Source organism: Myotis lucifugus, unplaced genomic scaffold, assembly GCF_000147115.1.
Source record: "Myotis lucifugus unplaced genomic scaffold, Myoluc2.0 scaffold_72, whole genome shotgun sequence".
Lineage (NCBI taxonomy): Eukaryota > Metazoa > Chordata > Mammalia > Chiroptera > Vespertilionidae > Myotis > Myotis lucifugus.
In genome coordinates this window covers 4,548,549-4,563,001 of record NW_005871120.1, presented here as the reverse complement: position 1 = coordinate 4,563,001, position 14,453 = coordinate 4,548,549, and the positions used below count along the sequence as shown (strand labels likewise).

The 14,453-nt window shown below is 41.8% G+C and overlaps 1 protein-coding gene across 8 annotated transcripts in view; it reads left to right on the top strand.

Annotated features, from left to right (window-relative positions):
- Positions 1 to 84: 84 nt before the first annotated feature.
- Positions 85 to 14,453, top strand: part of CLUAP1 (clusterin associated protein 1) — a 54,653-nt gene continuing 40,284 nt past the window's right edge. For 5 of the 8 annotated variants that reach the window (XR_002829712.1, XM_014457311.2, XM_006090441.3 and 2 more), the window contains exons 1-6: positions 525 to 628; positions 3,125 to 3,236; positions 4,205 to 4,289; positions 5,211 to 5,390; positions 6,586 to 6,681; positions 11,146 to 11,229. Coding sequence is in view for 7 of the 8 variants with exons in the window: in XM_014457311.2 (XP_014312797.1) it covers positions 607 to 628; positions 3,125 to 3,236; positions 4,205 to 4,289; positions 5,211 to 5,390; positions 6,586 to 6,681; positions 11,146 to 11,229 (579 nt within the window). In the remaining variant the exon portion in view is untranslated. The other 3 variants (XM_023755267.1, XM_023755265.1, XM_023755268.1) reach the window with 3 other exon arrangements.

Genomic DNA, 14,453 nt, shown 5'->3' with positions numbered 1-14,453 from the left:
CCTGTTGTGAGAACAAGCCCGGTGCGCTTGCGCAGTTCCAGGCCTGACACGCTCTCGCGATACCGCGGTCAGCCCCGGCTTACCATCTGAAGTTCGGGGTTATGGCCTTTAAAGCTGCGGTCTGTGTTCGGGGGCTTCGGACGCGGCCACAGCTAGCAGTTTACACATGCCAGAGAGAAGTGTGCTGGGCAAGGGATACCCAGCTTCGTGACAGTATCGTGCGTTCTTTCAAGAGGAGTTGAGGAAATGGGAAGCAGTATGTAGAACGCCTAGCATAGTTTCAGATACATAATAGGTGCTTAGGACGTGTCAGCCAGTGTCAAATGTCTCTCTGCAAGATGCTGAAGGGGGATAAAAGGGGCTCGGGTGCCCTGCGGTTTGAAGCTCCCCGTCGGGCGGTAATCCCGCACCTCCGTCCTGGATTCCGAGGCATCCACAAGCCCGCCTCCCCTTCTCTTGCGCGTGCGCGCGCAGCCCGACCGCTTCACCTTCCGTTTTGTTTGGGCCCTGCTGCGCGCCGTAGAGAGCTCCGTGCGTTGCCATAGAGACACCTGAGCACTGAGTTGGGGGCGTCTGAGACTCCGGGCTAGCGGGGACCAGAGCGCCATGTCCTTCCGCGACCTCCGCAGTAAGGCAACCCTGCCCCTTGTGACCTGCGGGCCTCCCAAGAGACGGGGGCTCCGGCCGCCGGGTTCTCTCCTCCAGGCCCCGCCGAGCCCCTCTGGCCTCTGCGGTCCTGGCCTTTGCCGCCCCCCGCGTCCCGGTCAGAGCGCCCCGGCCCTGGCTCAGCACTTTCTGCGGTGATGGGAAGTTTTGTATCTGCCACTGGCTGTGGCTCGTGCGGCTGAGGAACTGAAGTTTTACTTTTACCTGATTTTAATTGATTTGTATAGCCACGTCGCTACCGTGTTGGAAAACGCAGAAACCGTTTTGGGGCCGAGTTAGGTTAGAGCCTTGAGAAACGAACAATAAAACCGAGGGGGGGGGGGGGGGCGGACGGGACGGCTGAATAATAATTGCGGCTGGCATTTTTTTTTGAATCTTTACAATCTTCCAGGTGGTAAATGTTCTCTGTGTGTGTGTGCATCATTTTATTTACTCTTGTAAACACGCTTCTGTATTTAGAAATGAGGAAACGGGCACAGAGAGGACTCACCCAGGTGGTAAGAGTTGGCGCTGGAGTTTGAATTCAGGCTGTCTAACCTCCAAAGCCTTCATACTTTCTAAAGGGGCGGATGAGGGAAACGGAACCCCAATGCCTTTGCTAGGAGGCTGGGGACGTGGAAGAATGGGTATGAGAATTAGTTACTATTCCTTGGGGGGACGCCTGTTACATTTTACATTCACTCTCTTATTTTAGTCCTCACTTGAACAGTGAGGTAGGTGGTATAATACCTGGATTTGAGGCACAGATAGGTAAAGTATCTTGCTTTAGGCCACACAACCAGAACTGGCGGAACCAAGGATGGGGACATAGTGCTGTGTGAATCAAATCTTTTGCCTTTTGCCCTGGCAGGGTGGCTCAGGTGGTTGAAGCATCGTCCGGTGCACCGAAGGGTTGTGGGTTCGATTCCAGGTCGGGGCACATACCTAGTTTGTGGGTTCGAGCCCGGTTGAGGTGTGTACGGGAGGCAGCCAATCCATGTTTTTCTCTCTACTTCTCCTTTCTTCTCTCTCTAAAACCAGTAAAGAATATTCTCAAGTGAAGATAAAAAAAAATCTCTTGCCTTTTATACAGTGTCATTTTCTGAATCAGAAGCAGTTCAGCTGACTGGCTCCACTTCCATAGATGTAACAGGGATTGCCAGTTTGCTGTGATCTGTAAGGCCAGTTTTATAACTAAATTGCTGGTACCCAGAATTTCACCAATAAAGATGACTCCTTTCAGTTATGAGTTGCTCTTTTTCTACAATGTAAATATTCAGGAAGAGGCATCATCACATTTTGTTAATACACCTACTAGCACCATAGCGTGAATTATTCCCTCTGGGATTTGAAGGTTCTTGGTGACTGTATGTTGTAGGGACAAGTTTCTCTTTCCTGGTAGTTTAGAGAGAGCACTCTGCTAGGGGACACTGAATGGAGTTGTATTGGGAAGAGTGTACAAGAAGGGGATTTCTGAACATTTTGACATTAAATGAATGCTATACAATTGTGCAATATATGGTAAGAATCCTACTCATTTTGAAAATGCTGCATAATGAACAGAACTTAACTACTGTTTAGTGGGAAGAAGTATTTAGGCAATGCCTGACTGTGTGACGGGAAGACTGCTGCTTTCTTTTCCATCACTCTATTCAGATTTCCCAAAAAACAGTGACAGAGGCCCTCAGTGCCTTCTCTTTTGCGATCTGGTGAAATCCAGCCTAACCTCTGATGCCTGGGTAGCTTCTTTGTGACTTATTGGGACATTTTGAACATCTACCTTCAAGAAGAGCGAGGACAGACATAAATAGCCTTGAGCACACTGAATGTAGATCTTGGCATATTGTTGGAACTCAAAACCTGTTTGTTGTGTTCATTTCCAAGTTCTGCCTAAAGCTTAGTGACAGCCACCTCCAGTATCAAAAGTGTTAGTATTACTGTTTTTTAATGTTTTATAATAAATCTAGTGCTCTATAGTTCAACTATTCTTTTTAAGATTTTTCTAGATACAGTGCAACTAATCTTTAAAATTTGTTAGTAAGTTCCTATGTGCTCACTAAAAAAAGAAAAAAAAAAAGACAACTCAGAAACATGAACTTTACCCTACCACCATCACCACCCCCATAATATCACTGTTAACATTTTAAAATATTTTTATTTATGACATTTTATAAGATCAGGTATTTCTCATTTTTAGTGGTAAGAAGATATTCAAGAGAGAGATCAAAGAGAAATTAAATTCATACCCAATCTCTAAACCCCATGTTAATGTACAGCTTCCACTTCTCCCAGGGCACTTTAAATGTTTTTCAGGAAGCAGATTATTTTAAGTTTTAACTACTTTTTTATTTCCCTCTTAGTTGATAAATAGTCCCTAAAACTGTCAATAGACTGGGGATAAGGAGGGGAGGCAGAGAAAGTAAGTTAATTAGTTGTTGTTTGACAATGAATTGACTGAATTGTATTTTACCGTGGACAGATTTTACAGAGATGATGAGAGCCTTGGGATACCCTCGACATATTTCTATGGAAAATTTCCGCACACCAAATTTTGGACTTGTATCTGAAGTTCTTCTCTGGCTTGTGAAAAGGTTAGAATTGCACTTTATTGTAGTCTAAGAATCAATACTCAATTTTATTTATTAGCCACCTAGAAACAGGTTATTGTTGTGAAGCTAAAGGAAGAGTTCAATAAAATTTGAGTTTGACAGATTTAGGTGTAACCTATTAAAAATCAGTTGAGTTTTAAAGAGTGTGGGAATCGAAATATACCAGTGAGTGGAAAAGGGAGACTATTTCTCAGTAGGAAGCAGACAATGGGGCCCAAATTCTTCTCCATTCCCTCACGTTCATCAGGGAGTGACAAGGTACCTCCATATACAATCTTAATGAGTACACTGGATTAGAAATAATTTCAATTTCAATTTGTGTGTAAAACCCAGAATCTAACATTTGCAGTTGGCAAACTTTTTGTTAAGAAGATAGAAAAGAAGAGAAAAGAAAAGAAAAGAAAAAAAGACCTTAGGTGTTGCAGGCAACACAAGATCTCTCTTGCATATTCTAGCTTGTGTTTTGTTTTTTATAATCCTTGAAAAATGTAAAAACGCTTCTTACTGGCAAGCTGTACAGAAAGACACTAAGGGCTGCAGCTGTTGACTCCTGGTGGGTCATTAACAACATGAAGAAAGTAACTCCAACAACTCTGCTTCTTCTCGGAGCTAACTAGTTAGCTCTGGGTCAAGGGCTGTCAGCCCAAGTAGTCGTTCTGATTATTTTAATTAAACTTTGAGGTCTGAGAAATTTAATTTTGTAAGCTGAACCCCAAATTTGATTTTTGAAATTAGTTAAACCTATTCTTGGGGTGAGGATTTGCTCCCTTGGAAGTTTGGTATTTTGTGTTGCTTTTGAAGTCTTTCTTAATCTGATTGACTTCGCAGGGGACTCAGAGAGCTTCTCGTTACAGATCCACTGACCTCTCAGTTGCCCCCTTTCTCTTTCGTGGACTTTATAGTAATTAACTGATGTCTTCTCTCTGTGTCTGTCTGGTTCTCTCTCATAGGTATGAACCTCAGACTGACATACTTTCTGATGTTGAGACGGAACAAGACCGAGTTTTCTTTATTAAGGCAGTTGCCCAGTTCATGGTTAGTTCCTGCTTACTTGATGGAGTTGTAAAATTAAATATGTTAGAAAGAAGTCCTAGTTTGGGCTTCTTTCAAGTTTCTAAACCTATTCTATTACCAGGTTTCTTTAGAGCCATTTTTCCAGCAAAGTATTTCGTTTTAATTCAGTATTTGTTAAGATTTTAATTTATTTTTGAATAGGTTATAATATTTCATGGTTCAGAAAAAGAATTTTTGTAGATTATGAAATGATAGAGTAAAGTGGCTTCTTATCCTCTATCCTGTCTGCCTTCTGCCCAGTTCCATTCCCAGTAACCACTATTAATATTTTCCAGAGTTTATGCATATGTAAGCAAATAGGATATAAATTCTTTTTCTTCTTTTTCCACAAATGGTGGCATACTGTTTAGAATCTTGCTTCTTCAGTTAATGGTACATTTTGGAGAACTTTCCAAATACATATAGAACTTCTTATTCTCTCTTAACACCCGAATAGTACCGCTTGCCTGGATAAATCACAATTTATATAATTTATATGGATAGGCATTTAGGTGTATATAACCTTTGCTCTTTGAAGCAATGCTGTAACAGATAACCTATATGCATCTCATTTCCTTTGTTACTGTATCCATCTCTAAGATAAATTCTCAGGATTGGAATTGCTAGGTCAAAAGATATGTGTATTTGTAATTGTGTTGTCTTTTACCAAATTGCTCTCCATCAAGATTAGATCAGTAAAAAAAAAAAGAAAGGGTTGTATCAGTTTACATACCCACTTGCAATGTATGAGTCACTTGAAAGTTTGATTCTTAATATAATCAGGTCATATCCCAATTGTTGGCAGAGACATTTTCATTTTACCTACATGACATTTGGTTTAGATTCTATTCTACATGGAAAAGGCGTTTGTTTGTTTGTTTGTTTGTTTTGGTCTGAAAATAGGCCACAAAAGCACATATAAAACTCAATACTAAGAAGCTTTATCAAGCAGACGGGTATGCAGTGAAAGAACTATTGAAGATCACCTCTGTCCTTTATAATGCTATGAAGACCAAAGGGATGGAGAACTCTAAAATAGGAGAGGACGATATCAGCAAATTCAAGTTTGATCTTGGCTCAAAGGTAAGGACAATGAACGGCTTGTAGTGAGGGATGAAATGTGTATTTCTCACTCTGAAATGGAACATGTCATATACTCATAGATCTACTTCTTTCCTTATCCCTTGAATGAGGGCAGTTTGTCAATTTTGTACTAATCAGCATTTGAATAAAAGCAGAAGTCATAATAAATTAATCCAACTATTTACTGAAAGCCTGTTGCTAGTAAGGTAGAAGTAGAGCTAGCAGGAACAGACTCCTAGAGGACTAAGGAAATAGGAAGAAAGTTAGCTGTGAATGAATATTGAGAGTCGTTGCTGATGGTTTGATAATCAAAAAGAGACACCGGGGCCCTAGCTGATTTGGCTCAGTGGATAGAGCGTTGGCCTGCTGACTGGAGGGTCCTGGGTTCGATTCCAGTCAAGGGCACATGCTCAGGTTTGATCCCCAGTAGGAGATCAGTGTAGGAGGCAGCCAATCAATGATTCTCTCTCATCATTGATGTTTCTATCTTGTTATCTCCCTCTCCCTTCCTCTCTGAAATCAATAAAAATATATTTAAAAAAAAGAGACACTGGGGATTTGTTGTTTGGGAGAGGGAGCATGAGCAGAGCAGGGAGATGTTTGTTTGGACTCTGAAAATTTAACATATTCGAGGAAGAAGAGGTGACATGCAAATCCTAAGAAAGAAGTTGCGCACAGGGCTAGATGCTAAATCATCATCATCATCATCTTCATAGTAATGGCTGCCACCCTTGTGGGAGCTGGGTACTATTGCATGTTAACTCATTTGAACCTCGCAGCAGTCATGTGAAGTGCAGTCTAAAGGCAGAGAATGAGGGGACAAAAGGGTTAACAGAAGGCATCAGGATGCTGCACTAGGAAATGTGTCCCTCAGATTGCCCCTCCCTGTCTCTCACTACTGTAGGGGTCCCCTATGGTGACCTAGTCCAAATAGGAAGCAGGTCAATTGCATTTGACTTGACATTTGGGTTTTTAAGGAGACCTGAAGTTGCTCTAATTTGTACTTAGATCAGTGTTTCCTAAACTGGTATCCTCCAAGCTCTCTTCCACAGGATGTAAGGATATGTCTTGTGGAAAATGTGTTCTGTAGTCAAGTATTCTGACTGGAGGTAGGGATTGGTATTAGACTGTTTTTTTCTGAATGCCTATTAAAAACCTGTCACTGAGGTTCCTGTTTTTTATATTTTCCTTCCAGATTGCAGATTTGAAAGCTGCCAGGCAGCTTGCTTCTGAAATCACCTACAAAGGAGCATCCCTGTATGACTTGCTGGGCAAGGAGGTAGAGTTGAGGGTAAGCAGTGCTTAGATAACTTAATTACTTTCTCAGCTAAGCAGATTTTCAAGGTTTTCTTTTCTAATTCTTTTTGCCCCTGTTCTTCTGATTTTATTAAACTGTACCTGATTAAATGATATAATGTGTGAGAAAGTAATATATAGTGTTTGTTGCTATTCCTGCTTCAGTGAGCACTGGTCTATTTTTTAATAACTCTGACTTCTGGTTCAGGAATGGCAAATACTAGTATGTGGCATGTTGCTGAGACTTTTCTCCTTTGTCCCTGTCATACGTTATTGATCATGGTGCTTTTGTTGGTGAACGCAGCCTCAACATTCTTCTCTACAAAATCCTCTTCTGAGCCATGATGGTTCCCAAACCTTGCTGCCCAATGCAATCACCCAATGCAACTATGGATGCCTGGCTTTCCATTTTGATATCATTGGTATGAAATGTGACTTGGGCATTGGGGATTTTACAAGTCTTCTGTATGATTCTAACGCACAGCAATGTTTGGGAACCAGTAATCTAGGCAGTCACTACCAATCAGTTAAAGTTATGTTAACAGTTTAAGTTTACTTGCAATCCTATTCTAGCTAATGTCATTCAAGGAGTATGCTCCATCATGTTTAAGGAGCTATTTAAGAGTGTGGTTCTGGAGAACTTCCATAGAGCTCCTAAAGAGCTTTTAAATCACCTGATGTCCAGGTTGTCCCAGAAATCAATGAGTCAGAATGTCGGGGTGAGCACCAGGCATCAGGTTTGTAAAGATTTCCAGGTGATTCCAGAGTGCAGCAAAATTTGGGGCCCACTGGTTTAAGAAAAAATGGAATATTATTTAGTTTTACCTGTAAGGATTTATGGCACTTAAGGACACATGCTCTCATCTAATGTTTTTAAATTAAATACATTTAATTCATTCCATTCCCATCAGGTACGTCAGCCATGACCACTCTCTCACTTCCTTGCCTGTGTTCTGGCATTGCTGCTACAGTGTTATGGTATTTTTTCCTCTTGCTTTTCATTTCTGCCCAGGAGAGAACACTAGAGTGGGAGACTTGGGTGCCAGGTCACCATCCCTGCTTTTGATATAGTGGCTGCCACCTGCTGAAGTGCAGTTGGCAGAACAAAACTTCCACTAATGTCTAATAGCTAATTTAGATAACTAATGAGGCAACTTCAGGCTTTTACTGTTTTCTGTTTATAGTGTACATGTCTATACATGTTCATAACAGGCCTAGAGACAAGAGCTGGTCACTTGCTATTTGTCAGTGGAATAGAGTGATGCGTTTATTGTGAGATTTTAGCACCTTTCCATAATGAATTGATGAAACAGTCAGTGGCTGAACTGTTGCCATGGAAGCCATGAGACCCTTCTCAAATTCTGTGTACAGTCATGATCTGAGGAAGATCCCCTAGCCAGTATTTGTTTTTCATACACTCAAACCACATTCACTGAGGAACAAAACCAATCACAGACAAGGCACTGAGCCTTGAGTAAATCTTAATCCCTTCTCTTGATAAGTTTTCTACCAGTGGGGAGATGAGGTGCACTGTGGAGTCAAAGAAGCACAAGACAGAGTGTGATAAAGTGATTCAGGAATCTCATAACTGCATGCCCATATCTCAGATGTTCCCAGTGTTGATTGGTCCATGATTAATGCTAGGGGCAGGGCAAAGGCCACTTTTCTCACTGGTTGCAGTTGTCAATGATAGTCAACTTAGAGGAACTTAATCATAAGAAAGATTGTAGACTTAAGACCAAGATGGCGGCATAGGTGAACACCTGAACTTGCTGCCTCACACACCACATCAAAACTCCAACTAAAAGACAAAACGGATATCATCTAGAACCACGGGAAGGCTGGCTGAGTGGAAGTTCGACAACTAGAGGGAAAGAGAAAAGCGCATCTAGACAGGTAGGAGGTGCAGAGGTGCAGAAGAGCGGAGGTATGGAGGCGCGTGAAACGGGCTGGCAACTGGGTACGCTGTGGTCTTTTTCAATCAGGAGGGTGATACAAACTCCCGACTGCTCTGAACTCCAGTTCCGGGCGAGACTCTGGGGACCCAGACTCATACGGAGAGAAACTGGACTGTGTGGCATCGGACTGGAACACGAGGCGGATTTCTCTCAGAGGTGCTCACAGCGTTCATTGTTCCTGCACGGGGCCGCGGGACACAGAGACCCAGGGACCTATCCGGGGCAGGGCCGATGGGCAACCATTGCTGTTTGCACCACCCTGTGATTCCCTGAGACCATGCCCCACTCAATTTACAACCCCACCCAAGCTGTGAGCAGAGGCTTTTGTGTATGAATGGCCTGGCCTTTTGCAACCTAACCTAACAAACTGCAGCTGGGTCAAAGAACCCCAGAGCTTCCAAAAGAAGGCCTAAGGCTCCTCAGCAGCCTGCATTGCTTCACAGCTGTGCCTCATCTGGGCACCTCCAAACCCCAAACAAAGAGGAGGAATCTGCAGATCTCTCTGTAGCTCCTGCTGGGTGGCCTCAGGCAGTGGCTGACTTTGCACCTCCTTGGAGATCCAAGAGCCAGTCTACCCAGTGGTCAAAGTGAGATCACACCAGATTATAACTCTTCAGATTCGTAAGAGATACACTCAGGGGGCAGACTCAGCACCAAAGCCCCACTGAAGCAAGTCCTGCCCCATAAGGGTATCTCCAGCACAGCAGTTCTCCCATTGTAGACACAACTGGTCCTCACAGCCAATTGACCTGGAGGTCAATTCCTCCCAGTGATACCAACAGCAATGAAGGCTTAACTACAACAAAACTATGCACACAGCCCACAAAGGGGTGCACCAAGAGCTTCCACCTCAGGTAACTGGGGAGACTGAGTCACTGGGCCCTATAGGACACCTAGCACACAAAGCTACTCTATCAACACAGGGAAGCAGCCAAAATGCAGAGACAAAGAAACAGGTCACAAATGACAGAAATGGAGGAAAGCAAACTACTGGATATAGAGTTCAAAACCATGGTTATAAGGTTACTCAAGAATCTTCTAGAAACCTCCGAGAAATTTAGTGAGACCCTCAAGGATATGAAAAAGGACCAATTAGAAATTAAGCAAACACTGACTGAAATAAAGAATAACATACAGAGATCCAACAGCAGACTAGAGGATCCCAAGAATCAAGTCAAAGATTTGAAATATGAAGAAGCAAAAAACATTCAACCAGAAAAGAAAAAAGAATCCAAAAATAAGATAATGTAAGGAGCCTCTGGGACAACTTAAAGCATACCAACATCCCAATTATGCGGGTGCCAGAAGAAGAGAGAGAGCAAGATATTGAAAACCTATTTGAAGAAATAATGACAGAAAACTTCCCCTACCTGGTGAAAGAAATAGACTTAGAAGTCCAAGAAGCACAGAGGACCCCAAACGAGGAACCCAAAGAGGACCACACCAAGACATCATAATTAAAATGTCAAGGGCAAAAGACAAAGAGAATATTAAAAGCAGCAAGAGAAAAACAGTCAGTTACCTACAAGGGAGTACCTACACAACTGTCAGCTAATTTCTCAACAGAAACTATGCAGGCCAGAAGGGAGTGGCAAGAAATATTCAAAGTGATGAATAGCAAGAACCTACAACCAAGATTACTCTACCCAGCAAAGCTATCATTTAGAATTGAAGGTCAGATAAAGAGCTTCACAGACAAGAAAAAGCTAAAGGAGTTCATCACCACCAAACCAGTACTATATGAAATGCTGAAGGGTATTCTTTAAGAAGAGGAAGAAGAAGAAAAAGGTAAAGATAAAAATTATGAACAACAGAGTGACAACAAATACATATCTATCAACAAGTCAATCTAAAAATCAAATGAATAAAAAATCGGATGAACAGAATAAACTGGTGAATATAATAGAATCAGGGGCATAGAAAGGGAGTGGACTGACAATTCTCGGGGGGAAGGGAGTGTGGGGGGTGCGGGAAGAGACTGGACAAAAATCCAACACCTATGGATGAGGACAGTGGGGGACGGGTAAGGGCATGGGGTGAGGTGGGAACCGGGTGGAGGGGAGCTATGGGGGGAAAAAAGAGGAACAACTGTAATAATCTGAACAATAAAGACTTATTTAAAAAAAAAGAAAGAGTGTAGAGGCTGGCAGGTGATTCAGACAGCGAGTTAAGCTGTACTTGGTTTGGGAGTCCCCTAAATAGAATGCAGGTAAAGAAGCAAATTTAGGAGAAATGAGGGATGGTAAGTTGCCCATGGTGCTATGGGGACCTGGGACCTGTAGCTGAAAAGGAGGCCTTGAGCACTGGAGAGAGGCCAGGTGGGCAGTAGAATTAGAGAAGACATTTGGAGAAGGTGATGGTTGAAATGTTTTTGCATCAGAGATCCACGTTTTAATTAAACTTTTAGGAACCAGTCTGTAAGCTGTTTCTAGATTTGGAAATTGGTTTTTAGAACTCCTCTTCTGAAAACATATGTAATTTTATTTCATTGTTTCCCATAGGAACTGAGAACAGAAGCAATTGCTAGACCTCTGGAAATAAACGAGACTGAAAAAGTGATGAGAATTGCAATAAAAGATATTTTGGTAAGATTACTTTGCTTTTATGTAATGTTTTTGTGCCTTGCCTTAAAAATATTGATTTCTGCCTTGGCCAGTGTGGCTCGGTGATAAAGATCAGCCCGTGCACTGAAGGGTTGTGGGTTCGATTTCTGGGTAAGGGTAGGTACCTGGGTTGCAGTTTTGATCTCCAGCCCCGGTTGGGAGGCAACCAATCGATGTGTCTCTGTCACATCAATGTTTTTCTCTCTCTCCCCCTCCTTCTCTTCCACTCTCTCTAAAAATCAATAGAAGAAATATCCTTGGGTGAGGATTAATTGATTTCTTGCCTCCATAAGACAGAACAAAAAGTTAGCCCTTGTTACAAAGAAGGATATGTTAGTAAGGAAATGAAAAATTTACAGAACATGCTAGAATATTTAGCTCACTTACTTCCCCCCCTTATTATAAATACAAACAACTCATGTTATTAAAAGTTTGTCAATTTTAATAGTTTAATAATACTATTAAATTTTTCAATTATTTTAATAAATAATGCCCTATTTTATGGGCACTTCATACTTTAACCAATTCCTCATTGCTGTGCCTTAAATAATTTCTAGATTTTCTTAATTCTATACAGTACTGTAATAAATAGCATGATCACTGATCAATTATTATTTGCTCATTCATTTGGAAGGCAGATAGTGGGGGGCATTCTAGACTCAGACTATTTTGGGTTTGAATCCCACCATGTGATCTTAGGGAAGTTATTTAACCTCTCTGTGCCTCACTTTCCTGATCTGTAAAATGGGGAGAATGGCCACATAGGGTCCTTTGAGCATTCATTAAAACTGTGTGTCATACACAGTCTCTGGCATAAAGTAGGTATTTAGTCATTATTAGGATTCATTTTATTCAGTAGACACAGGCAGGGATAGGCATAAAATAATTTGCTGAGAGTTGTACAGCATTCTCAGATTGATAGGTTTTTATAAGACCCTGTTATAGCCCAGCTGGCGTGGCTCAGTGGTTGAGCGTTGACCTATGAACCAGGAGATCACGGTTTGATTCCTGGTCAGGGTATATGCCTGGGTTGTGGGCTCGATCCCCATTGTGGGACGTGGAGGAGGCAGCCAATCAATGATTCTTTCTCATCATTGATGTTTCTATCTCTCTCTCCCTCTCCCTTCCTCTCTGAAATCAATAAAAATATATTTTAAAAAAAGACCCTGTTATAAAATGGTAATGCTGCCTGGGAGACCCAGCATGGGGTTCCAGAGCCTCAGCAGGGTAAGAAGGGGGACAAGAAGTGCAAGATCTTGTTGTGCCAGAAAGCAAGGAAGTGCTCCAAGAATGAAAGGGATCTGTCAAAAGGACACAGAAGCCAGCTTGAGAAGGCTTCCCGTGGCCAAACTAGGGACAGTTTAAGACCAAAATAAATAATAGTAATGGATTATAGACCATTGAGTGAAATGGGAGATGATGGGTTCTCACTGATATAAAAAAATAAGCGAATATATTGACAGCTAGTTTTTCACATAGTTTCAAAGTAGCTCTCCAGTCCTAGCCGGTGTGGTTCAGCGATTAGTTAGAACATTGGCCTGTGGATTGAAGGGTCATGGTTTCAATTCTAGTCGAGGGCACGTACCTTGGTTGCAGGTTCAGTCCCTGAACCTGGTCAAGGTGTGTGCAGGAGGCAACTGATGGATGTGTTTCTCTCACATTGATGTTTCCCCTCTCTCTGTCTCTCCCCCTCCCACTCTCTCTAAATATCAATGGAAACTATATCCTCTGGTATTAACAAAAAACAACAAAACACAAAGTAGCTCTCCACAAAATACAATTAATTACAAAGGGGAAAAGAGTAACTTCACATGAGATTCCTGACAGATACCCCTTAAATCAAGTGATCAAAGTGAACATCACTAGTAGTGGGACAGTTCAAAATTATGCACACATGATATGATGTAGCCATATCTGTGCTATTCCTGCTAAAGATTCATAACCTGAAGCTAATCAGACAAAGACAGATTGGGGACATCCTCTAAATTATCTGGCTCGTACTCTTCAACAGTGAAAAGGTCATTCCAGACTGAATGAAGCTAATGAGACATGATAACTAAATGCCAGCGGTGACCTCTGTCTGCTGTTAAGGGCTTCATGGGGACAAACTTGGGTGGGTGTGAGGGTTAAATGGCAATAGTGCATCAGTGTTCATTTTCTGTTCTGATGATTGTATTGTGGTTCTGTAGGAGAAAGTCCTTATTCATAGGAAATACACACTAAAGTAGCTAAAAGTGATGGGGCATCAGGGTCAGCAATTCACTCACCTCGGTCCAGAAAGAACTGCTTTGTATTATACTCCAGCTGTTCGTAAGTTCATGATTGTTTCTAAATTTAAAAAAATTAACATGATAATATTCTTGTGCTTGTCATTGTTCTGGCTGAATCAATTTAACATGGCATTTAGCACTACATATATATCAAAATAGAGCAGCCAGATGAGGGCACAGTCTATTACTTAGTGAACACCTTTCAAGATGTTATTTCAGCCCGCTGGTTGAGTATTGACCTATGAACCAGAAGGTCAAGGCTTTTTTTTTTTTTGCTTTTAGTCAAATTGTTTTTTTTTTTTTTTTTAATATTTTTTTATTTTTCGCTTAAAGTATTACAAAGGGTATTATATAAGTGTCCTTTTTTTCCCCCCCGCCCTTGACACACCCCTACCCTCCCTTACCCCCCAGTGTCTTATGTCCATTAGTTATGCTTATATGCATGCATACAAGTCCTTCGGTTGATCTCTTACTCCCCTCCCTCCTGCCCCCCAACTCTCTCTGGCCTTCCCACTGCAGTTTGGCAATCAGTTTGAGGCAGCTCTGCCTCTGTATCTATTATTGTTCAAAAGTTTGTAATGGTCTTTATTATCCATGAATGAGTGAGATCATGTGGTATTTTTCCTTCATTGACTGGCTTGTTTCACTTAGCATAATGCTCTCCAGTTCCATCCATGCTGTTGCAAATGGTAAGAATTCCTTCTTTTTAACAGCAGCATAGTATTCCATCGTGTAGATGTACCACAGTTTTCTAATCCATTCATCTACTGATGGGCACTTAGGCTGTTTCCAGATCTTAGCTATGGTGAGTTGTGCTGCTACGAACATCTGGTTACATATATCCTTTCTGATAGGTGTTTCTGGTTTCTTGGGATATATTCCTAGTAGTGGGATCACAGGGTCAAATGGGAGTTCCATTTCCAATTTTTTGAGGAA